The sequence below is a fragment of the Falco cherrug genome, chromosome 1 (genome assembly GCF_023634085.1).
Source record: "Falco cherrug isolate bFalChe1 chromosome 1, bFalChe1.pri, whole genome shotgun sequence".
NCBI lineage: Eukaryota > Metazoa > Chordata > Aves > Falconiformes > Falconidae > Falco > Falco cherrug.
Window position 1 is genome coordinate 124406965 of NC_073697.1, and position 26140 is coordinate 124433104.

A 26140-nucleotide genomic window follows, 5' to 3' on the forward strand; every position below is an offset into this window, starting at 1 on the left:
TAGGTTAGTTTTATCAAAAATGCACTTTATTCCTTGAGCCTTTTGCACATGGATTGTGCATACTCCATCTTGCATGGGGTTTGGGATGCTTCCCCAGGAGTGGTTTATTGCAGCCGATTCATGCACAGCCTGTGCTGCGTTGATTCTCATCATTGATGGACGGGATTTGATACAGTCAATGTTTTATTTGTTGACCCTTGAACACGTTCATGAAGAAGACTGAGGACTTGAGGCTGAAGCTGATGGGGGAGACTGGGAACCTCGAGGCTGAAGCTTTTTCTTAAGCTCGCCTGTGCAGTCATCAACAGTTTTATATCTTTGGCCTCTTCAGGAAGCCTGAGGTCTGTCTGCTGGTGAGGAGATCATTTTGTGGAGCAAAAAGAGTTCACCTGTTTTCTTCTTCAGGGGGCTGTCTATGAAAGTTATTCTCAGGAAACTGAAACAAGCGTTGCCTACGGGATAAAATTTAGGACTCTAAATGAGCTTCTTGGCAATATCCCCTTCAAAACTGCCAGATAACAGAGGACTGGAAGAGCGGTAAAGCAGAGATTCGTCAAGCACAAGAACTTACTCCTCTGACACAGCCACTTTTTGACTTCTACTGTTACTAAAACTGTCTCTATTTATTTTTAGTTCAAGCTTTCATGGCACTGAAGTCAGTAACTTCAATTAAGTCAATATGTTAATAAATACAAGACCAAATCCTTCAGGACTGCTGCATGTTCCTATAGGAATCTGATCCCTGATAAAACACAAGCAGTTACCTGCAGTACTGGTGAAGGTACCTGTTGGAACTGCCTTCACCAGCCTGGTCAACCAAGAGACCCAGAATTTATACTTTTAGAGTTGACTGTCTCCTGCATTTGGCACCTCAAGACAAATATATCCTCAGTGAAAATCCCAGATTGCCAATTATGAAGAATTCATTAAGATCTGCTGAAGTTCAAAGCAGAAAGGCCAGTTCCTCGCAGGTCAGGGCAGCTCTTTTCACGGTTCCTGCTTTGCCTCCAGGAGCAGCTCATCTCCAGAACCTGTTTATTTTTCTGCCAGGACTGTTGGCAGGTGAATAGAGTCACATCAGATCACCTCATGAGTATTTTTATGCTGGAAACCTATGCCCTGAACATGCCATTTTCCTGGCCCAGCACGACATGAGATGATGGGTTCAAACCTGTCTGTGTTGGCCGTAGAAGACAAAACACATGATGCACCATTCCATTCCCTCTCGCAGATCTGCCGTAGAGTCACAGCTCGGGTTGGCGCTGGGGTTTGCTCTCCTGCACGTCAGACCACGGCGAAGGAATAATGCTTCTGCCTGGGGAGGAAGGAGAGCATCGCTTCGTCGCGTCCTGAAAACAAATCAGATCGTTTGTGAAACAAAAATGAGCGAATGCAAGTTCTTCTAGAACCAGACGAGGAGAAAACAAAACGGTCCCTTTTCCTGAGAAGGAGTTAGTTAGGACATGTCAAGGCTGCATGCAGCTGTGCCATGGCTTAGGACAGCGCAGCACTCGTGCAGTTGCCAGATGGGCAGCGGTGCTAGCCCAGGGTTCACCCAGGCTGCTGCCAGCTGCTGTCTTGGGTGCAACACTTTAGTTTCAGTAGAAGGTTGTACTACCCCTCTGTGTTAGAACTGTGGGAAAGACATTTAAATCCTGAAGTGCTGGAACGTTTCCCTTTGCATTTTCTGCTCAGGGACTGCCATGGGCGAGCTTGGCCTTTTTATTCCAGTTGCCAGCGTGACTCCCGTCTCACCTAGTGTCCACCCTTCCACCCCCAGGATCCAGCCTGGAGGAGGCACGGGATGAGGATGTGCTTACTCGGGGAGGGACGATGCCCCCGCGCCAGGACCCTCGGGCACTCTCTGTGCCGCCGCTCTCTGCCAAGCGTGTTACATAAAAGGGTGAAAGTACAAACGGGAGAAAACTAAAACATGAAAAGTGAGTCGGTTTGCTTACTGAGAAGCTTGGGAGAGGCAGAATGAAACTGTATAAAGAAAAATTCCGGCTACCAAATATCAGATACCCGCAGGGACACCTGCACAATTGGACCAAGCCAGAACTCTGCGGGCAGTGCAAAGGAGAAATCTAAGACGTGCATTGGCTCTCTCTGGCTTCAGAAAAAAACATTGCTTTTCTTGATAGGGCTATGTTTAAATTCCTTGGGGTTTTTATTCCTATTGTTAATATCGTTCATATCCTTTACAGCTTTGCACTTGTAACTCAGCAAGGCAAGCGAGTGATTACCAAAGGCTATGTAGCAACTTGAATCCCATCAGGGGATGGTCACGTCCCGCATACCTGGAAACACCTTTGACCACAGCTGTGCTCTGAGCTCCAAGGAGGAACTCATACCTGATGTCCTGTTTTCTTCCTCCTACCGGAATAACACATCACTTCTGCTGACATTGGTGTAAATCCAAAAAGCAAGGAGGGCACAGGACACCGTGAAGTACCTGTGTTGTGGTGTAACCCCAGCTGGCAGCTGAGCCCCCGCGGCCGCTCGCTCTCTGCGCCCCGCTGGGATGGGGGACGGAGTCGGATGGGTGAAGGGAGAGCGCTCGTGCCTTGGGGTAAAGGCAGTTTAATAGGTGAGGCGAAACCCGCGCTCGCGAGCCCAGCAAGACAAGGAATGCGTCACCACTCCGTGGGCAGGCGGGTGCTCAGCCGCGGCCGGGACAGCCGGGCTCCAGGCGCGTCACTGCTACTGGGAGGACAAACGCCATCACTCCGAGTGTCCTCCCTTCTCCTTCCCCCAGCTGTATGCCGTATGTGACGCCGTATGGTCTGGGCTCTCCCTCGGGACAGCTGTCCCGGCTGTGTCCCCCCACCTCCTTGTGCCCCCGCCTGCTGGCTGCTGGGGGGGCTGAGGGGCAGGGACGACCTGGACTCTGTGCACACGCTGCTCAGCAATAATAAAACCATCTCCATCGTATCAACACCGTTTTCAGCACAAATCCAAAACATCGCCTGTACCAGCTACTGTGAAGAAGATTTAACTCTATCGCAGCCAACCCCAGCACAGACTGATGGGCAAAGGATGCAGCGAGGTCTTTGTTGTCGCTGTTAACATTTACCCTTACCTTAACTGTTTACATACTGATTTTTCCTTTCTGCTGTCCTCTACCAGGTCTCCCCTCCATCATGAACCATATGGAAATGTACATTTGCAAGTAGAGTTTGGCATTGCTGTGGGCTCTGTTGCTAGCACCTGTCTCTAATAACCCAGCCGTGGTGGTGCACGTGGGAAGGCTGGTGTCCCTTCTCCCCCCCTGCCTTGCCATTTGCAAAACCTCCCTCTGCAGAGGACAAGCTTATTGTGCTTCCTTACCAGATCCTGAAACTAGATCAAGATTTTTGCAACTTTAACAATGCTGGAATTCCTAGTTCTTTCACACTGCACCATATATTGGTTTTCCTGCAGTTTATGTCCATTGGTGATAAGTTTTGAGTGTGGAAAGCTCTGCTCTTTGTGCTGCGCAGGTCTAACAAGAGATGTTAGTATGTAGCTGCACAAATGAGAAACCGGTGGTGCTTTAGAACTTGATCTGTTTTCTGTTATTTTTAATGCTTTTGCATTTTAAAAATGTCATCCATATAAGAATATTTGGAACTACTTACATAACAAAAAAAAAAAAAAGAGAGAAAATGAAAAGAGCCTGCCTTCCTTTTAGATGTGCCAAACAGGTTTGGCATGATCGAGCATTCCTCAGCCAGTCGAACTCTTGTAGCATTTTCTACCTGCACAGAAACATCCTCGCCAAGTCTTTCAGAAACCCGAAGACACCAGTTGGGTTCTTTTTCTTGCTCAGAGCATTTTGGACGATGACTGAAGCGTATTGTGGCTATGCAGATTTGACCCTTGTCATTCAAAAGCTGCAAGTCCTGTAGAAGAAACTGCAAAGATTGTTTTGGCTCAAGGAGAATGGAAGTGGCTGTGCTGGGTCAAACTGGGGTCCATCTGTCTGTCTTCTGGGATGTGGTATCCAACAACAGGTGTCCAGGAAGGAGTAGGAGAGCAGGCTGAAGGTTTAGGGACATTTCCTCAATATACTTTTCGATTCTCCAGCAAGATAACGGTTAAGGGAGTTGCTGTCTGTATGTAATAGCCTTTGATGGCTGTTTGTTCTGTGGATCTGCACAGCTGCTCCTTGAGTCCTTGTGTCCATAGCACTCACAATGGTCTGAGGCAAAATATTCCCTACTGTACGATTTCTGGGCTCGGTGTACCTTTTGCAAGTATGACTGCCTTGTTGTGACCCTGTGGGAGTTCCTTAGGAGGAAAAGCAGAGGGATATCTTGGGGATGCTCGTTAGGCTCACAGGTAACTCAATGAAAACTTTAGGTCCTCTCCTGTCTGCATTTCCACGTAACACTTTTCTGCCGCAGCAGAAAGATCTGCCAACTGAACTAGCACAGTCTTTCAGCCATCAGCTCAAAACTGGGTCGAAAAAGACTTAACAAAAAAAAAAAAAAAAAAAAAAAAATCAAAACTCCATTGAAATCAGATCTGCTTTGTCACAACTGTGATAAGAGCTCTTGACATTCCATGAAAACTATATCTAAGACACAGCAATAGCTTTGGCAAGTGTTTTCCCCCCTCTCGTCCTCTTCCTAGTTTGCCTGTGTATAAATTACACCTAATTTATTACCTGTATTGGTGAAATTATCAGGGGCAGAAGATCAGCTGTAGGGTGTTTGTTTCCAGTGCAGCCGGGCGGTTGCCTGTTGCAGTGATGCTTGTAACAGCAGGGACTCCTGTCTGACCTTCCCAGGGCTGGCTTGGAGGGCACAGACCTGCTGGAAGGTTGCAGATCAAAATTGTCCACTATGCATCGGTCCTCAGAGGCGCAGCAAGAGTCACTTGAGTGGTTTAAATGATTGCTTTTAAGGGAAGTGCAAGCAATAAACTTAAACTAGGCAAATTCTTAAGTTTTTTATTGATGATGCCAGTTCAACAAAAAAGATTATGCTAGAGCTGAAGAAATAAGGTGGTGAGTCCTCCCAGAAATGAGTTATGCAGCAATTAGAGTAAAATGTTTTGAAGAAAAATCTAGCAGAAATATTTAAATAGGTTATGGGGCCTGGTACTGGTCTTTGCTACATGGGTATTTGTCTACCTAAAATATTCTGTACTATTATTCTAGAGCTCTAAAACGGAAGGAAAGACTTCTGAAGAAGCTGAAATAGATCTTACCCATGTCTAATTTTGGAAAAAAATCTGAACTTAAAGGATTTTAGAAATGTTTAGAACCATTGGCATTATGACAACAAGTATCTCTGTCATAACATCATATGATTAACTAGATCAGAAACATTCTGGGATGTTCTGATCAGTTATGTTAATGCGTCTTTTAAAAAGTATAAATCTAATGCTCTATAAAATAGATACTTGAAAAACAGTTTTCGTTTTCCTCAGGCTAGTGAGATTAGAGTTTCATAATCTGTTTGACCAGCTGCAGAGGACGTTATTTTTCATTTTTTCTTTTTAAGTAAATGAGCTTCATCTCAACATGATTAAAAAAAAAAAATCAAGCTTCAAAAACGCACAATTTTTGCACATACTGTTAAATAGCAGTGATTGTGTTGTCATGTCTTGTTGCAAATGTAATTGGGTTGGAGGTCATTAAAGGCTCTGAATAAAAGTATTTCCAAGTTTCTGAGTGTGCATCCTCCCCTGTCAAGAATCTTCCCATTTTTGGCTTGCAGACATAATTTTTGAAGATACTACTTTGCTGCCTCTCACATCTTACATGTATCGAGTGTGCAGGCACTGTTGAGTCAAGCTCACTCTTGTTTGGTTCAAAAAGCAGGGGCTTGCTATGCAAGTTAATATTGTTGATTAAGGATACTTTGAAAGGTGTAAAGCCATGATTAGATTCCTTTGTGTGTGTGTGTGTAAGAGAATATGTGTTATGTCATGGGAGAATTCCAGCAATACTGGGCAGTCTGCTAGTTCACTGCACAAAGTAGTTTTTCTTTTGTTCTTACTGGGAATCAGATTAGCCTGTTGATTAGAAATACCTTTCATATTTACTTTTTAAAAGAGCATAGCTAAATAAGATGCTTCGTAAAGGCTGTTAAAAATGTTTCTATTTGCAGGTCTTCATGCATCTGTGGCTAGGAGTGCATTTTAAGGAGGTGTTTGTAGAGAATAGGGGTCTATTGGAACCTCTGCTCTGTCTCCAGGTGTAAAGTTTCCGAACACCCACTTAAAGTGGCAGTTTGGTGATAAACTTAGCTGGGAATGAAGCCCCCGGTAGTGAGAAGGTTGCCTTGTTCAGCAAGTGATTGATAAATATGCTTTATCATGAGTCAGGCGTTCTCTACGTTATTGCAGGAAATTCTGCTCGAGCCCCTGATGTTTGTGTTTTGCAGAGCTGTTGGTAAGAATACAGCAAGCAGCAGAACCAGATGTTTTACCAGGTAATTTGTATTCACAATAGCAGTTTTTCACTAGCACAGCGTATCCATTGATGTGACGTTTTGGAGATTCTTATGACATAGCATCAAAAATTCAAGAAGTTGTCTGAAAACATTGAAGCCAACATCAGGTCTTCACAGGAAACCTGCTCCAAGGATGGCAGACTCCTTGCCATTCCCTTTGATTGCAAAGTGTTTAATAAAAAGCAAATTAGGAAATGAAAATTGTCTCATGGATCAATCAGGCGCAGCAGTTACGCCTGTTCAGCATTATCTGTCAGACATTAACCTGATTGGGAGTGTTTTATTTTCTGAAATAGTCTCAAAATCAGACTGAAAGGTTGACTTAAAAAATACCTGATGGATTTTGCGTGTGCTCTGAGGCTGATAACAAACTCTGCAGTTCAAGTTTTAATAACTAGAGGGGAGCTAAGAAACTTCAAAAGGTTTGTGATAAATGTTTTTGACAATGCGTCAGCTGAACATTAGGCAGAATCTTGGTAAATCCTCTCATAAGTGGTTTAAAATGGAGTTCTGAACTTTTCCTTCCTAAGTGTATGCTTAAGATGTCATGGTATCTTCAGGTTTAAAAGATTCGTTTTATCTGGTGTATGTGAACTGCTGGTGTTCCTGTCTACACCTCTGAGAGCGAAAGGGGGAAAGAGTTCAGCCGTTTTCTCCTTTCGGCAACCTCTGCCCCTGCTCTTGACCATGAAACTGGTGGAGGCTGGGAAAAAAAAAATAAGCTGGTTTTAAAGCATACTAACAAAATACTCCAGGTAAACATTATAGTAAATCTCCCGAGCTGACAAGCTTTCCGAATGGCTTCGTCACGACAACCCTAAAATGTCCTGGTAATAGAGAAGGCGACGACGGCGCATGGGGGTTTGGGGTTCCTTGAGGAAAGCAGGTGAGGGCAGGTTTATGGCTGCTCTTGGGACCTTGCCTCCCCCGCCCTCTCCTATCACCCCAGCCGCTAAAAACAAAGCAAAACCGACTCATTCCTTGGCTCCCCCTGAAAAAGATGCCTAACTTTACGATGTACGCTGCTGTTTTCTTTCCATTTTTATCTTTGCAGGATTTGCTCTGCCTTGTGACGTCCTTTGCATTTCAAAAGAATTGAGTTTATAGTGCCATGCGGTGCAGCCCTGACTCAGCAAAACGCTTAGGCTCCAGCCTAATTTTAAGCCTTTGAATAGCTCTGCTGTTCCTATCAAGGTGTTTTAGGGATATATGGCTAAAGACTTTGCAGAAAAATGGCCCTAAGACTTTGGTCAGCTCAACTAGATATTTACAGAAAACACTGAAAGCACACCAGTATTTTTTGTAGGAACAAATCGGGAGAAAATACGTGTGTTGACAATCCTAACAGCGCTCGGGGGAGCTCCCAAAGACACCGATCCAGATGATGTCTGATGTGAAAGTGTTAGACTGCTCAGGGACTAATGCGGGTGATCCACTCGGGAGCCAAAGTGTGTAACACACTGCTCATCAGTGTCTTGCCTGTACATTGCGAAAAATGAAAATAGCATATCATTAGAGCCTTCCACCTGGAAAAGTGTTTGCCTATATGTTTCTTTTACATTAAGTGACCTACTTTAAGAATTTTTCACTACTACTAGAAAGACTTGATTCTGTTCTTTGAGTCAAATTATTCCCTTGCCTTCCTGAACCCCTTGCTTTCTTCCTTTGGGTGAAGAAATTGTTATACTTCACAACGGCATCTCCTACTGGCAAATCTCAGAAGCAGTATGGACTGGTGCAAAAAGGAGCTGCTTGACTTGAGTGAATGCGCAAAGCCCACGGCTTGGGGGGTTGCAAGATCTCTGCTCCCATTTTGACATGTCAGCAAAGTGGGCCAGACTTTCAAATGTGCCCAGTATAGGAGTTCAGATTATTCCAAGTGGGAGCTGATGAATTCTATGCCTTTGAAAATTGCCCCCATCTAATTCATGACCAAAGAAACGGGGGGGGGGGGGGGGGGGGGGGGGGCTCATAATGATAGCAGAAAATGGGCAACCATCTCTTTTAGGGTCACATTTAAAAAGGTCTTACCATTTGCATTTTCATTCCATGTTGTAATTCATGTTCACTCTTCATGAAATAATGTTTAGTGGTTAAAATTATATATTAGGCACAAAGATTCCCAGATCTGCCCTTCTGTCATTGCCTAGTAGGACACCGTGCAGGCTGGTCTTTGCAGGACTTCTCCTCCCCACCCACCCCACCCCCCTACATCGTTGTTAGCAACTGCACCCAGGTAATGGGATTGAACTGGTGGTGAAAGGCTAGGAGGTCAATGAATGGAAGGAAAGTGGTAGAGGGATGTAAAATATCGCTTGAGGTGTTTTAATTTCTGTTCCTGAGAAGCAATAATGCATACATTTTCTGTACAGTCATAATAGTAATTGTAATGTTACCTATAGGATGGAAGAATAATTTGTGTTATTAAACACCGTGACTGTTTTCAGTATAAAATAATAGATTTTCTTTTCTGTTGCAGTAATGTTGGCCCCTGCATATAGGTTGTGGAAAACTTTGTTTGCAAAAACAAAGCTATTGTTTTAACAAAAACCACAGAAATTTTGCCTTTCATATTGAATCAGTAGCATAATGAGTAGTGGAGCAATAGTTCAACATCAAAGGAGACTTCTTGGATATATAGTGTGTTGCAACAACAGCGAAAAAGTTCCCACCAGAAAGGAATTTGCCATATGTGAACAGCAAACATATGTATTAGGTTAAAACCATAAGATTTCCTTTGCTTTGCACCGAAAACAAGAGAGAACTTAAGTCCAGAGGTTTTCAAACAGTTGTGTGCTGGAATGCAGCACGGAGAGCGAGCAGTGTCCGACGTTCAGAGCGATGTCAGTGGACAAAAGCTCTGTGAACACCCAAAAACCATTGAGGAAACACCAACAGTTTGGCTCCAACATCAGCAAAATGCACTTGTTTTGCTCTGACTCATGGCATTACACCAGAGATCTTCATAGATCTATTTGCCCAATTTATTTATAGTAGTAATAAACCCAAAGTTACTTATCTCCATAAAATGTTATAGCAAAAATAATGATTACTTTAAAAAATTGTGAGGTTAATTTTGATGGGGTACTTGGCCCGCTCTCTTTGAATGGAGTTGCATTTGACTCTGAATTGTGAGACCGCCTAGTACAGAGGAGAAGGTTTTGTCCAGATGGCCCATACTTCCAGCTTCATGGAGAGGTAAAGCTACTCAGGATGGAGCGTTTTAATGACAAAATGTTAAAGCATCTCCTTATATATTTCTGGAAGAAAATTTGCTTTCGTTTTTGTAAAGATTCGCATGGCTTTTTGTTAAGGTTCCAGAGCTAGGTTTTCTTCTTGTGAATGGGGAGGGAAAACACAGCAGTGGATGTAATTTGAATTTAGAAGGCACTTGAAGAGGGGCCTGTATTCAGAATTATTGTTGGCACACGTGTTAAGGATGTAAAGTGGGAAGCCTTCTTCTGTGGACATTAGTAAGGAGATAATTAAAACTACAGTAGGTAATTATGGTAGCTTTTATTACTGCATCTTTCATTAACTAATTATATTAATTTGGTAATGTTTGAAAAATTCTTTGAAGATGAAAAGTGCTAACTATTACTACCTCTGGTTGTAGTATTACTCTGCGCTGGTCATAAATATCGAGGTCTTTTCTTGATACAGATGCACATCCACGTGTGCAGAGCTGCTGGCACCGCTGAGAAGAATTGCATATGTGTATCAACAAAAGACTCTGCCATGATCTGGCATAATCTGCTCAGGATCAGCAGTGGCTTTCCTGCTGACGCTTTTTGTTTCAAAGTGAAAATATAATGGTATTTAACCTTTTTTAGAAGATTTTCCTTTCCTTATAAGTGTCACTTATTTATTCAAGCCTCGGTGCCAGAGAGGCAATTCATGGTGATCCCAGACCTGCCGCTGATGTGATGGGAGCAGGGTTCAAGCCCCATCTACTCTCACGAACACACCAAAAGTAGGGAATTATTTCGGGGTGAAGAAGCAAAACATCACACCTTTGTAAGTTCAGTATCTGCACAGTAACACTCAATACCAAGTAATTGAAAATAATAATTATTTCTGTCTATGTAATTCTTCCAGAACTGAATTTTCTTTCAGGGAATCCAACACTTCTTTTTTTAAAACATCCTGTGGTTAAAGGATAATCAAATCAGTTTTCATATATTAAAGACTAAATCCTTCATATATTCCCGTTCCATACTTGTTCATGTGATTCTTAGAACTCTTTCTCTTCCCAGCTTTTAGTTGATTTAGGTTAAGCCCTGTAACTAATGCCAAAAATGTATTCCTGCCCTGAAAAGGGATTTTGTAACACTGGCATCATACCTTTTTGTCTCTCTATGGCACCTTGTCAAAACTATCTGCTTTACAAGCTGGGTTGGTTTTTTTTTTTAAAAAAAGGAAAACTTTTTTGCAGCCTGAGCCTGGCACCCAGAAGCCAGGCTGGATTCCTCCAGTCTCGTGCATCATCCCAGCATCTCCGTGAGCCACGCAAGCCAAACTTGGCACTAATTCCATCTGGGCTACTCTGTCATCTCAAAAATGCTCCAGGAGCAGAGCTGGGTTCAAAATGAACTTTGTTAAACATTTTGCTGGTGATAATTGAGCCACAATAGAATAACAGGAGAAAAACCCTGCGCCTACCCAGAGATGCAGCTCAGATGTTCCCTTCTCCTCTCGTACCAGCCGGTGCCCAAAGGTTTTGTGTGTCACAGGGGCAGCACCGACTCGCCCACCAGCTCCCCTTCAGGTTCCAAAATCTGACCGTAATATTTCACTGGCATGTTCTCAAAGCCATTGCTTTTCTCTTCCATCCTTCTTGTGTCTCTCAATCTTCTATGCGACCAAAACATTTCCAATATGATTTAGGATCCTTTCCATTTTTATAAGTAAATCAAATGAATGTTCCTTTTATACAGCTGTAATTCACCCACATTGTTGCAGTAGAGCTTATTATCTCATTTACATTTTTAAGACCCTTTCAAAGTGTAGGATATCTGGGCTGGAAAGCAAAACGTTTCATTTCTTTGTTCTCAGGCCAACACAAAGCACTTCCAAGGTCAGGTATGGTGTAGACGTTCAACAGCAAACATGTTTACATGGCATTTGAAAGCCGGTTTAACAGATAAAAAACAAAACCAACCTGTCTTTGTAACAGTGATGCAAGTCAACTTAGCAAAGCTGAGGGATAGGGATTAATTCTGTACCTGGAAAAAATTAACTAAATAAGTTAGGTTTTGTTTTCCATTTAGGGAAAAAAGGCTCTGCACTTAAAAATTGGTCTGTTTATATATATATATAATCCCTTTTTATTCATCTCAGCAGTTATTAAACATAAGCTCTATTACTCTTTGGGCAAAATCTGACACTTTGAAGGTGTAGAATAAAACCTGCATTTCTAAACAAAACCAAACAAAACCCCATTGTTTTAATTTTACAAAAGAGGTGCTCTGTGGTGTACCTGGGGTAAATCCTCTGCTGTTTTTTAAAGAGTATTCCATGTGATAAAAGCTTCTCTGTCAGATACAGAAAAAGATTTTTGGGACCTGGGTAGCTTCAGAAGCAGCTATCAGCACGCAGGCTCTGGCCACCGCGTGTGAAGCTTTTTGACAATAGAGAGAATTTTCAGTGTGATCTTCAAAAGGGTGCATTATTCATGACATCCATCATGATTCCGTCTAGAAAATTAAAATCATAGGCAACAAACTTGCTTACATCTAATTATTATTTTCAGAGCTAATCATATGCAGGAATCTACAGCAACCATGAGATTTTGATGGGGGTTTTTTGGTTGGATTTTTTTTTTTTGGCATGGCTTTGATCAAATACTGATCTTTTGGTTTTACTTTTTTTGTCCTTATGCTGATAGGAAAGCTGAAATCCCCAAATGAACATTAATTACTCATGGATCATCCTTTATACACAAAACTAGATTCTACAAAGGGACTGCTATGCAACACAGCAATAGTCCAGGAGTGGTGAGGTTAGAGGTGTGCACGACTGAGCAGAGTTAAGTCTTTTTTTCTGCCATCCCAATGCAAAACAGCCAGTTCTGATGTGATTGGCAACGTCTGTAAACTCATACAGTATGTTCTGGTTTGGGCAATCGGGGAATGGATAATTATAAAACTTGAAAGTTTGCTACACTTGTATGCTGTCGTAAAAATACCTGATTTCTAAATTGTACTCGTTAAAGATATTGCTCTCATAATGGAACAAAATACATGCGCTCCATGCTGGCAAGCACTGTCTAGAGTAGGTGGACCTAACGAAGACTGTGTTACCTGAATTTCCCATGTTAAATTACTTTAGGACGCATTGCAAACTCTCAGGTTTAAAGAAACCTCTCATTTTATGCTCTGCAAAATACGTTTGTCTGTTGTAAGAAAAGTAAAAACAGAGATTTTAAGGAAGGGGACAGGAGCGCACAATTCCCTGCCTTGCCGGTGTGTGTTGTCCTCTTCACCAGGAACAATTTGAGGTCCTGGTTTGTATTCATTACTTGCAGGTTGGTGTGATGGAGTGTGATATAAATCTGCTCTCGGGGACATATATATCTACATATTCATTTGTACATACACGTTATCTCTTGACCGACCATCTTCAGAGTCCTGTGAAAGAGCCAGACGTGCTCTGGAGCACCAGCAGGGAGTGCGGGTCGGACAGCTGATGAGCAGCGAGCTCCCTCCCGACGGAGTTTTCACCGTGCCAAGCTGTTTGGGCTGTGTGAGCTGGTCATGTGGGAACAGCAGGAGAAGACAGGTCATATTTAGTAGTTTATCCAGTTCTGTGCCCTGTGCATGGTCCTGAGAGTCATCCTGTACCAGTTCTGTCTGGACTCCTTGGAGTTACGGCAGGACTTAAGTCAAATTCACTGGGGCTTTGGTGATCCATGGAAGGGCCCTGCTCCTTACGGCATTCCTACATGGCATGTCTGATCCTTTCAGCTGTTAAATCAAGCTGTGCTTGTTTGTGTTTTACCTTACAAAACTAGATGTACAAAAAGAAAACAAAAAGCCTCCAATTCACACATATATTTCATTATATTAATGCAAATTCCTGGCGCTGCAAGACTTGTTGAGTATTGAAAACCGGTTCTACACTCAAAGCCTGGATTTCAACATTTCTCAGAAGCAGTGATAGCATAAAAGTCCCTGGGCAGATCTGAAGTTCATGCTTGGGTCTGGTAACATTTTTTGGCATCAGAACATGTAATAGTTTTATAGCTATAAGACTTGAAAGTTAATGCCTGGCATCACTTCAAAACAACATGCAAGATCTATCATAAGTAGTCCTCTTATCTTATCTCAATAGCAATTTTATCCCGTAAATTATTTGAGTACAGTATTTCAGTGCTGTGGAAAAGAGCAAGGGGGTTTTCTTCTGTTAAATCTTTGCACTGCAAGTACTTTTAATGGTCCTGGTTTATACAGGGGTGTCCTACTAGGAGGAAGCCAATGTTAACCATGTTGCACGTTCTGCGAAGTGCACTAAGAGGCAGTGGACTCGCCGGTCCCTCCTTCCAAGGGCGCTCTGCAGAAGGTCTCGGAGCAGCTCAGCTTTTTAAAAAGCAACACTGGAGGCACCTTCTGTGCCATTTATAGCGTATCTCCAGCGTGAGTCCCTCCCCGGGTCCACTCCTGACTCTACACCGTGCTTTTCAGCTGGTGGGGAGCAGTGCCCTGGTTTCCTGGCATACAAAAGATAACTCAAAATATTCCCTTTCTGCTTCCACAGCCGCCTCTGTGTTGATGTCAATCTAACATCCACATTGTGCACTTTGCTTCAAGTCAGCACTTGCAGTTAACAATGCCTTTATTCAAGCTGACAACGTAACTAAGCTTTTAGTAAATGTGTAAGTAAATGTTAAGTGTGTATTCAAACATTCAACAATGACTAGGAAACTTTAAAAAAAATAATCTTTGAAACTCTGTATTGTTTGTTTGGTGTGTATCTGTTAGAAATAACATAGACTATCAGTTCCTTGGGGCATGACTGTTCTTTTGTTAAGCGTATAACAAAAAGATCAAGGCTCTGAGGGACTGCCATAATAAAAATAAATATATAAGAAGAACAATGATGACAAAATAAATTTGTCAATGCGTTTTTACGAGCTTGGTTTAGAAGTGATTATTTCTGAACTAAATAAAGACTGGATAGTTGTGGTAAAGTGACATGATCATAATATTCCTTTTATTTATTGCCATTTATACTTCATTTGTAGATCACATGCTAGACTTTGCTGCAGGGCAGGAGGGGAGCCCCTCGTCTCAGCGAGCATCCCGTTTCAATAATATGGAATACATTTTCACTGCAAATTCCAGACAAGGTTTTCCAGTGAGAGGATTATTCCTCTGGCTTAAAGGAAAAGTTATTGGTACACTGCAGAAGCGTTCCTAGGAAGCACAAATAAGATGATAACAAAAACCTGAGGCATTTGCAATTGCAAATGCAAATGCAGTTGTTGCAATTGCAACATTTCCATTTCCCTTCCAACCTTTGAGGGTATTTGCTGCATTTTTTGTATGAATACTTGGAGCCTGAGATAAGATAGAACTCCTAAGATCTAACTACTCCTGTTCAAGCAATGGTCTTACCCGTGCAGAATAACTTTCCTCCATAAAGGTGGCCGAACTGGGTCTTAGCAGCTATCACGTGTGGCTGGAAGCATCTGCAGCTGAAGAGCTGGGCTGATACTGCACTGTTTTCTTAATCAGCTCATTGAAAGACATGACCTGTAAGTTTTTCTGCCATCCTGTGTTTCTCACCTGTGTTTTGCATCCCTTGGTATTGTTTCAGGTCTTACAAGATGAAGTGGAGAGTTACCGCCTTCAGGCACGGGCTGCAGAGAAGAAGCTGCAGCGCAGGGAGCTGGAGACCCACGAGCAGGTACCGGGCACCGTCCCCCCTCTCCTCTCCCCTTGGGCGAGGAGGTTCGAGGTTTAAAAATAATACCTTGCTTGAAAGCAAAAGCACATATTTCCCTGAAAATTTTTCAGCTAGCTTTCTTTTCTCTTTTTTGGGGTAATAAAAGAGAATTAAACTGTCTGAACCCTACAGGCAAATACTTATCTCATGCTCTCTATTTCAAGTTGGTATTTTAACTATTCTAGCTGTTAAATGATGCATTTATTTTGAACTGGCTGTACTGTTTAATAGAGATTTCTGAGACTATTCTAACCTGTTGTTTAATGGCTTGTACAAGGAGATTTATAATGGGACACTAACTGAGCTAAAAATAATCTTTCTTCCTGATCTTATGCATTTATTGTCCTAGCATGTTGTCTGTAAACAGTTCCATATGATTAATAGCGCTAAAATTATTCTGGACACTTTCAGTGAAATCAGAGTTCCAGTGTGCTTCAGGCAACATGGTGTGTGTAGTTTACAGGCTGGTGTTGAAATGGAAAGTCAATGATCTGCGATCAACCCTGATTAAATTGAAGTAGTCAGGAAAATGTACAGGTGGTGGATATCTGAATTGCACACAAGTTCACAGATTTCTAATACAAATCAGTTTTTGCAGCATTTGAGAACTTTATTTCGTGCAGAGTAAGAAGTATCTATAACATATATCCTATATAAAGCCTTTATAAATCTATAACTGCAGGAATAGTAAGTTGGGGTGGTTTCAGGAGAATAATCATCATGAATTTTAAATATTTTTTCCCCAGTTTTTGTCATCCTTCTTGCACACGGGAACCCTCGTTTGCCCTTGGTGTTTACGTTCCCGTATTTTCCCTCGGGAGAGACGGTGCTCAGCTCTCCTCCCCCTCTGCCTCCCAAATCCAGGTGCCGGGCCAGGGTCACCCTTAGCTGCAGTGCTTGCAGCGTCGGAGGAATTTGGTGCAATGAGCGAGTTGGCTACAAGCCTTGCATTTTGGCTTCAAAGGGTCTCCTGGGGAAGAAGAAGGAAAATCAGCTCTTTGGCGCATGGTTGTCCCTCCCAGGGAACAGCACTGCCCTGCACGCTGTGAGATCCTCTTCCAAATCTCTTTTCTTTAATCTCTGCCATGGCCATTTTGCTTTTTTTCTGACCCATTTTAAGAGAGGATCCAGGAAAAGAAACAAAAAATGACTTGTGAAATGCTTCATTGGAGGGCTAGACATGCAGATGCCAGGGGATGGTCCCCTCTTTCTGCCTTCCAGGTTTTCTCTTAGATGAGCGCCGGGTCCAAACCAACCCACAGGGCTTCCCTGATTAATCCATTAAATTAAAGGAGGACTAGCTCAGCTGGGAATGGCCCGTTGCCCGGTATAAATAGAACAGAAATGTTATTTAAATGACATTGCACCATCCAGCTTAGAGCTTTTCCTACAAAGCAGGAATATGTTACAGACTTAGGGAGGGCTCATGTCGGAGTGCATCGGTGGGCTTCTTTCTGCCGTTCATCCGCTGGGACTCTGAAGAAGCTGGAGCTGTGGAAGATCTTTGCCTTTAGGTGGCTTTGGTCTATTTTGCAGACAAACATGTTGAAGGTTGTTAGTGTGTCTTCTCTGTGACTGGTTACTTCATTAGTTACACTTATCTCTCCAGAAGAAAAATGCAAAAGTGACAGCTCTGACATATTTCCAGTTCTTTTCTCTTGGCCAGGCTACCTGTAAGCATGTTCATCAAGCATTAGCAGTAGCTAACAACTCGTCAGTCGATCAGAGAGTTGAAATATTTAAGGCAATAGCTTAGAACTTGCTTTCTCCTTTCACCAAATATTGTCTGAATTGGAATTGCACAAAACACCAAGATTTGCACTGGCGCTGTTACAAAGGCCACTTTTCTGCGCTCTTGCATGTCTATAAATAAGGAAGAGAGAGGGTTAAACAGCTTCTGTTTTTCATTAAGAGGAAAAATCTTGTGTTTTGATTCTATAACAACAACAAACAAACGAATGAGACATGAAAAAACATTTTGTTGTGCTTTTAATTAAAAATAAAAAGCTGTTTCTCGTTATGGCTTGTTGGGTGGTATCTTAGTGCTCCATGTTTGTCTTTTTTTTCAGTGCAAAGTCCTTACAGCTCTTGAGTCTGTAAGTGACTGACAGATCCATGAAGCTTAACTCTTTGTTACAATAACCCTGTGGTGATCGCACAGACTTAACCTTTTTTTATTCTAATTATCCAGAAAGACAAACTATCCTATAAATAAGGGGGGAAGATAGACTGGCAGGACGCTGGGGGCAAGCCCTGAGCTGTCGAGAGGCGAGCATGGCACTGCGCTTGAAGATGAGCTGTTGTTTTTGCGGAGCTTTTTCATGCCAATACTTCATGTTCCTGTATGAACAGGTGTTTACTCCTGTTTACTTGTTCAGTCCTCTTTACAGGGGAAGTAGATACAATCACGTAGTACCTGTGGTGCTCCATCAGTGGTGCAGTAAGGCAGCGTTCTCTGAATGATGAATTCCAATGTCAAAAGTGCCTGGGAGCTGTTCCCACTTGGGCTAACCTAAATGGTTTTAGCTTTTCCATAAAGGTTGTCCTGTCTCTCCAAAGCATGGTTTGCTAGGACAACAGTCCATGTGTTCAGCAATGCTGCACTTCGCGTCTCAGAACTGTTATCAGCTTTCTTCATCTCAAAATGCTGGATGTTTCCTTCAGAAATTAGGTGGCCACCTTCTTAAGACGTATGTAATTGTATTCATGGGAAGTGGCAAACTAGCATTAAATAAAATGATGCATAATATGTATTTATTTTATATATATTATACAACTAAATATTTATATGTGTGTATATATATATATTTATATTTTATATATATATATTTATGCGGTTTTGCTATATAGTCCCAAGGCAATTAAAGCAGGCTGGGAAGGTTGCTAGGACAGTGGGATGTGTCCAAACCTTTTCCTTGCAAAGCAGTGCTGACGTTTCCTACATCTGGGTACTATGTAATTCCAGGAGCTGGCCTCCTGTCACCTAATCCCATTTAACTGATGTTCCTGTATCACATACTCTTGTAGTGTATCGCTTGGCTGTCTCTGACACGTGCCTGGATCTAATGGAAGACAAGATTTCTGATAGAACGATCTTTCATTCTACTAAAAATGTTTCTCTTTCTTGAGTCATATGGCTTTGTGCAGTTGTCAGTCATAGTTAAAAAAATCTAAATCTAAATACAACAGACTTTACGTCCTGTGAATGTGTAATTGAAAATGACGCATAGCACTGAGGGCTTGAGCATGTGCCTTAATGTATCCAGGAATTTCGGCATGTGCAACAAATTTTGCTGAATTGGGGCTTGTATAAAAATTAATGGTAGTGATCTTCTTGCTTTATTACCAAGATTTCTTTAGAATACCTCCTTTCATTTCAAATTCCTCTTTTAAGGTTGATCACCCCAACTCGGTATACCAAAAAGCTCCAAGAATCTGTCAAGAATTGCATGCAAGAATTTTTTCATTAAAAAAAAAAAAAAACAACTGTTCTTTTCATTCCATGTTCTAATGTTTTTAACTGTAGGGGTAGATTGAGTATGATGTAAAATTTCTGACTGGGAGTAATAGAGGGAAAATGTTCCTCATGTTTGCAAGCAACTGAAGTAGCAACACTGTAGATACTGAAACCTCAGGAATAGTCCTCCAGCAGTCAAGTCACAAATAGAGTCTTAAAAGAGAGAGATCTCTGAAGACGGAAAATCAATTATATTCAATCCATGTATATTACTGAGGAAATGAAGGCGAATACCAATGTAGATTTCCAGCCCTTTAATTTCTTTTTTCTCAAATAGATTATAAAAAAGGGAGAGAAGAGTTATCTGAATAAGGATGTTGTAGAAGTATTTGGAATAAAATGGAATGGCTTAGTTTAAGTGGATTTCACTCATGTTCAAATGAAAACAGGAGTGATAATTGTAAAAGAGCTGTGATTCAAAAGTATTCAGCCCGTTTTCATTGGTAATGTGTATTATTCTGACTCGCTTGGTTTTTCAAGGCTGCTAGATATTTACCCCGTTCAGCTTAACTTACTGTTTCCATGCCAACTAAATATATTTGTTCTCAGATGAATGCCGTGATGCATCGTTCTGCAATTTTAGTTGCTGTGTAGCACAGAGAACTTCTAACACTTGCCACCCCTTCTGCTTGATGGGAACAGGGCTGCTGCCTGCGGAGCTGCGAGCAAAGGACCTGGGTCCAGGGTAGGGGTCCCGGGTGGTTCTTAACATAGGGATGGCTGGAAGATTTGAGGCACGTTGTCCCTTTAGCTTAGGGGGTTTGGTCCGTATTTCTTTTCAGATTCCTTTTTAAAGGTATCACGGAGTTTTAAATGCAATCGGATAAATTCACAGCAAGTCTCTGCCCTCACCTCCATCGTCCTGCCCTGCTGTATGTGCTCAGGAGAAATCACGTGGAGGCAGTGGAGCTGCCTCCATCTGGAGGTGGGTGGACCACTGCAGGTGGTTTGGTGCGAGCCCCGGCGCTCCCCGTGGCAGGGCTGCTAGCCCAGGCACCTCAGCTGACTGCAGAAGCTGCTGGGGCCCCTGCCTTGAATTCCCACACGTTCTCAAAGGGTTGTCTTTCTCAGAACATGGTAGAGTCATCTAAAATCAGTCTAATAAGCTCTACCTTCTGCATTGAAAAATAAAAGGTAGCTCCGTGGCCAGCTGATGATTTAGGCAGCGTGTGCTTTGCAGAGCCGACGAGCACTTTGGAAACTGAGAAACAAACAGCACGCACTGGAGGCAGTGATGAAATTCTGCCATTTGCTCTGGTTGCTTCAACCCACGTCACTGAAACACTTCCAGAATTTTCCTCCAGAGACCCATTTCTGCTCCCACAGAAATGGCAAGCTTCGTCCAGATTGGAATGATCTGAACCGCAGGAGGGATTCGGGGAGCAGGCGATGGAGCCGGGCTCAGCAGCCTCTGCGGCCACGCAGAAGAGAGTGAGGGGCTGAAAGAAGTTTCCACTGTGACTTTCAAGAACAGCGACACTAGATATCGTCACGTTAAAGGAGTTCCTGCCATTTCTGTACGCGGCCAGCACGGAGCAGGAGGGGTTGTATTTGGAGAGCGAGTGTTCTGCAGCTCGGCGTGGCCGAGGAGGGTCCTTCTGCCCACCCTGTGCTCTGCCAGCGCCCCGTGCCCTGGGGGTCAGGAGGGTTCTGCGTCCTTCAGCTGTTTTCCTCCCATAAAACATTCCCTGTTTGTCTGTATATTGTGAAAAACGTAGGGGACAAACAGGCAGAGAGGGGTCGCTCCCCGCAGGCTGCCACCTGCAAAGCTGCCGGCACAGTGTCTGCAGGCAGCACCACGGAAGATTTCTTTCCTCACTAATTACGGTAAACAAGTCTGAAGTTTAAAACGTTTTTATTGATGTTGGAGAGCCACATCCAAGCAGTGGAGGATCTGGTGTGAGCGGGAGCGCGCTGGCCAGGCTGTTCGGCATGCGCAGACCAGAACATCCATTTCTTAGTTGCTCGTTTTTCAGACGCCCCGATGGAGGCTGATGGGGAAGAATCGGACTGATTCCCACTATATCCCTGTAAGGGACCTTTCATGGATACGGGTGCCCCTACAGGTGTGTGGCCATGTTGGCTTAGGTACCGTAAGATGAGTACTGACGTGATTTGGAGCCCAATTCTACCACTTCTACGTTAGCTCGTGTCTACCAGACATGCAGTTCCATTGCTATATTAATTGATCACTTTGATACAAAAGCACCCCCCAATTTTTAATGAAGACTGAGATTGCTAGAACAAGTCATGCTTTTGCATTTGACTTATTTTACATTTTGTATAGCATTTTCTTGGGAGGCCTGCCATGAAAGGAATGCAGAATTAAACTGAATATGGTAAATGATACTGTATAGCACGGAGTTTCAGATTAGCAGGAGATAGAAGCTGAGATTCAAGCACAGAAAAACAGATTTGCAGGTGGGATTTGAAAGGAGCTGGAAATCAATGGAGTTGAAAGTTCCTAGGAGCTCCATATGGCAGGAACTGCGGGAGAGAAGGCTCTCACCAACTGTGCAACTGTCAAAGGGAAAAGAGGTAGATGATGATGATGTACGTGTGGAAGTCAACGATCAAGTGTTAGCTGTGGTAATCAGACACAACCGGAAAACACACAAATGTATACCCACTTTATAGAAGGGAATGAATTATTGGAACGAAGTGGCCAGCTGGAGAAAGACTTTAAAACAGAAACAACTACAGAACAAATAGTTAAAAGGAAAAAGAGTGGTTTTTACCAAAAAGGAATAGAAGCATATGCTGGCATGCAGGAATTAGAGAGTGTTTTAAAATGTCAGTTTTCTAGCGCTTCTGTTAAGACAATAGGAGTGACTGAGAAAAAGAACTTTCTTTTAGGAGAGCAGTACATCATTTTAGAGCATCTGTGGTTTGCTTGCATATTACCAATTAAGCGAATTTTGTTCTTTCAGAAGGGTTTAAAGTGGGACTACAAAGGGCAACAATGCTGGTATTTAATGCAGGGAATTAAAAAAAAAAAAAAATGGCAGAAGAGCACAGGCACCTCACCTCCGGTGTGGGCTCAATTAGTGAGCTGTCCCATTCATTTTTTTCTAGGTGACGAGGTGCCTGGCCGGGGCTAAAAAGGACTGGAAAAGACCAACTTTATGCTGATCTTGAATATCATTTAAATTCTAAAGTATTATTTTGTTTGCCATTTAATCAGTGCCCAATGCCCCCCATCAGAAGCCCATGTGGGGTGCGCAGCCGTGGCAGCCTGCGCTGCCCACCCCCACCCATGCCCAAGAGCAGACTTTTACCCCACCCTGATGCTTCCAAAACCTAACGGCGGCTTTTCCAGTTGAGATGCTGATTAGATTTTTCTTCTTGAAAAAGAAGGAAATGGTGATAGCTAAAGTAGTTTCTGATGATTATCTACAAAGGTTTGCTTGTTCGCACAGCCAGTGTGAAGATAGGGAGCCGCATCCTGCACACTGCTGAGTGTTGGCAGCTCTGGCTGTCGTTCGTGGGCGCTCAGCACCTCCGTGCATCAGGCGCTGAAACCTTGACTTGCTGAACCGCCCCAAGATGGAAAGGATTATATGGAAGGTAACACATGCCGGAATGGAAAACTGAAATACATAAATACCTTCCGGTGGTGGTGTCAAAAATGCTTATAGCTTTATTTCAGCCTTAATTATCTTGCTGGCGTATTGGGAATTGGCGGAGCCGGCAATGAGCACCCTGTGTCCCAGCTTTGGCCCCTGGTGCCTGGGCTGGTTCAGGTTTTGTTGCTGCTGCTTAGGGTGGTGACCCGTATCCCCGAGCCCCCGGCGCCCGGCGGAGGGCAGGACCCTCCTGGTGCAGCCTGGCCACTCCGGCCGATGAAAGGACAGCGTTGACAAGAGCTGGAGGAAATAGTGCTCAGGGACAAAGATGGCATCTGTGATGAGTCATGTGGAAGGAGGGGGAAAGAAGTCGGGGATCCTCCAAATCCCAGCTGGAACAATAGCAGAGCCCTGGGGAGGGGGAGGCTGAGAGAACAGCGCGGATTTTCTAGCCACAACATTCCTGGTTGTTGTATGGTGTTGACAGTGAAAGCTTTTATTCCTCTCCAGCTCGCGTAATCCCAAGAATGCTGCTCTTGCCATATGTAGCCCACTGGTGTTTTTTTTTTTTTAAAAAAAAAAAAAAAGCTTTGCCTCCCTTCCCTTCCTCTGCAGCTATGAATTATATAGACTCACATTGCTGAACTACAGAGGATTTTCCAGGTGGGAGATCTTGGTTAAGAAAAAGATATCAAAATACAAGCCACTGTAATAAGTAATAAGGCTTCTTGGATGCAGGTTGGAAAATAAAAAAAAAAAAGAGCAGAAAGCTCAGTGCTCGGCGAGCAGCTCAGCATAACTGGAGGTCCCTGGGGGTTAGTAAAACAACAAGGCAAAAATGTTTTGGACGCTGCGATGGTTTACTAGCTAAAGACAGGAAAACAAGGAGGACGGCTATGCCACCAATTTATGTTTTATTGAAACTGTCAGAACAGAGGAGGTTCTCCAGCAGGATTTTCTCAGTGGAGAAAAACATGGTGTACACTTGACAAAATAACTTGCTCAGCTGATCTTGCTTGGTGACTGTTTTCCACTGAGCCAAATTCATGCGATTTATAGCGTTCATTATTTTTTTCTAAAGAGCATGAGAACATTTGTATCAAATTGCATTCTGTTTCTCTAAATCTGGAAGAACCGTATTTCAACGTACATTGCACAGTAAGAATAGAAATTCCCACTGCCTCGAATAAGAGAGGATGTGGACTAAAAAGCAGTGGATATCGTTCTTCACTGGAAAGATGGATACATCGTTTGATTCTTCATCTCAAAATGGTTTGAGATGCTTTGAAGCTCCAGTTAAATATTCTCTTACAACAGAAACCTGAGACATCTGAAATTTAAGGAAATTGCAGATTTTGGTAGATGTGGCTCCTCGGTCACAGCCGATGAAGGAGGGGGCCGCAGGGGCTCGTAGTAGCACTTTTGCAGGAGTAGGAGTTCAGGAGCTCTGAGAAGCAAAGGTGGAGTCACTGCAGTTAGGGAGGACACAAGCAAGCAGTGATTATTCATTACTTTGACATTTTTGGGTTGTTTGCTTTTTTGTTGATTGGGTTGGTTTTTTTAATTGGGATGGCATTGCAGTAATTTGTCCCTCGCTTGCCCCTTTGAAAGTGCTTTCAGAAAATTACTTCAGCAATCTTCACATCACCTGAATGAAGTTGACCTGTGCATCATCATCATCATCATCATTATCATCATCATCATTATTATTATTATTATTATTATTATTATTATCCTCATTTAGAAGGATGATACTTTAGTCTGAAATTATTTGCCTAAGGCTGAAGGAGTTATTTTTACCTTTTTTACCCTAACCTGTCTTCAGGTTTATTGCAGCAGATCTTTCACATCTTCCTTCAGAGAAGTGTACTAGAGAATAGATGCATAATCTTTTTAAAGAGATTTCTCTTTTAAATGGCATTATAACATACCATTGTTTAAATAATGCAGGAAAGGATTTGAGAGATGCAGAAAATTACTTTTCTCATCTTATTCCCCCTGAAACGTGGAGAAAATTTGATAATAATTAAAATGATCCTAATTATGCCTTTTGGTCACTATCCTAGTATTTCCTGGCACACATGGAATTATTACCCTTCTTAACTATTATAAACAGGCAGAAATTAAGATACTAAAAAAACCCACAACACCTTCATTGAGTGAACTGCCTTTTGATTCTTATCTGACATAAACAAAATGTTAACTTCATGCCCCTCAAGGCAAGATTTATTATTTTTAAAGGAACTTGAACAAGTTATTCTGTGGTCCCTTCATTTGCTTTGGCAATGTCTACTTCAGAGTTTCTTTTGCATTTTCTGTATGTTCCTCTGGTACAAATAAAGTCATCTACAGTTGGGAGATGTGGAGATGATTGCATTTGGGGGCAGGGTGTGTGTGTGTGTAATTTTTTAATTTTTTTATGAGGTGGGGATTTTGCACAAGGGCCAGTATATTCAGGATGATAAACTTGGCATCACAGACCTCCTGGAAGTAAGAAGGGGGGAGCTGGCTGTTGGGAACCTGGAGAAGTCATGGCGTGGTTGTGGCTGTATAGCAAAGCACAGAAGGAAGCAGAAGTTCTTCTGCTTTGCTGGCTGTTCTTAGCGCACAGACTACAATGCTTCTGGTCATCTTGAAGATACCGTATTTCTCCTGGATTTTTATTTTAAACAGGCAGGAGAGTGACTAGGGTGCAGCTGGGTGCCAATGGGACCTGTCCCTGGTGGGTCCTGTGCTCCCCCCCAGCCCCACAAACATCCTTCTGAAGCCTTTAGAAACAATAAGTAGCTGCAAAACTGAACTGTGCCACCTGAAGAATCCTTGAAGTAGTAAAATAGAAACTCATCTGACGTTACTGAAAAGCGTTGGGCCAGGCCTGACGGCTTGGTTTGGGAAGCTCAGATTTGGAGGTTTATCTTCTGGGCATCAAACCCAGCTTTTATCTCTTCTGAGAATGGTTAATGCCCAGCTATGACCAGATCTCGTTGTAGTCTGTGAAATTACCAATTCCCAGCATTTTGCATCACTTTGTGTAATTGTGTGGATATTTATCTCTCTTTTTTCTGATTTATCTCATGACTAAGCATGCGTGAGCTATGTGTGGCAACTTCAGCTTTCAGTTGTTTCTGCTGACACCAAAGATGATTGATGGTAAAACTTTCAACCTCATATGTTAGCCACCAACCTGAATAAACAAAGACCAGTGTGGCAGCTTAATATTAAAAGCTATAAAACCTTCCTGGGGGTTCGTGGATTAAATCAACTCACCAAAATGAATTTTTAGAAAAAGCTTTCTCAGGACTGAAGAAAAACGAACACAACAGTAAATGAAATAGAGCTATCCACATCCAACGGACTAAAGCCCTCCTGAGGGCTGAAGTATTGCAATTTTAAACATCTCTCAAGAGTGCAAGAGGAGACACAGTATTTGTGGATCCTAGGGAGGCAGCTTAAGGCTGTAAAAGCCTTTAAGGTACAGACGCACACGCAAAACATTCCTGCAGACATAGCTTCCATTGGTCAGAAATAAGTGTTAAAAAAAAAAAACAACCTTTCCCCCATTACAATTAATACGCCTTAGCCCACTGTATGTTATTTTTCATTTCTAAGAAGTGATTTTGATTTTTGCCATCCACTATTTTACTCTCTTGGGTCAATAAACCTTG

At 42.6% G+C, this 26140-nt stretch overlaps 1 protein-coding gene across 3 annotated transcripts in view; it reads left to right on the forward strand.

Annotated features, from left to right (window-relative positions):
* The window catches only part of CEP112 (centrosomal protein 112), a 171832-nt gene that overhangs the window by 138730 nt on the left and 6962 nt on the right, over positions 1–26140 (forward strand). For all 3 annotated transcript variants that reach the window (XM_055727580.1, XM_027808185.2, XM_027808186.2), the window contains one exon: positions 15264–15353. In XM_055727580.1, the coding sequence (XP_055583555.1) occupies positions 15264–15353 (90 nt within the window). The remainder of the gene's footprint in view (positions 1–15263; positions 15354–26140) is intronic.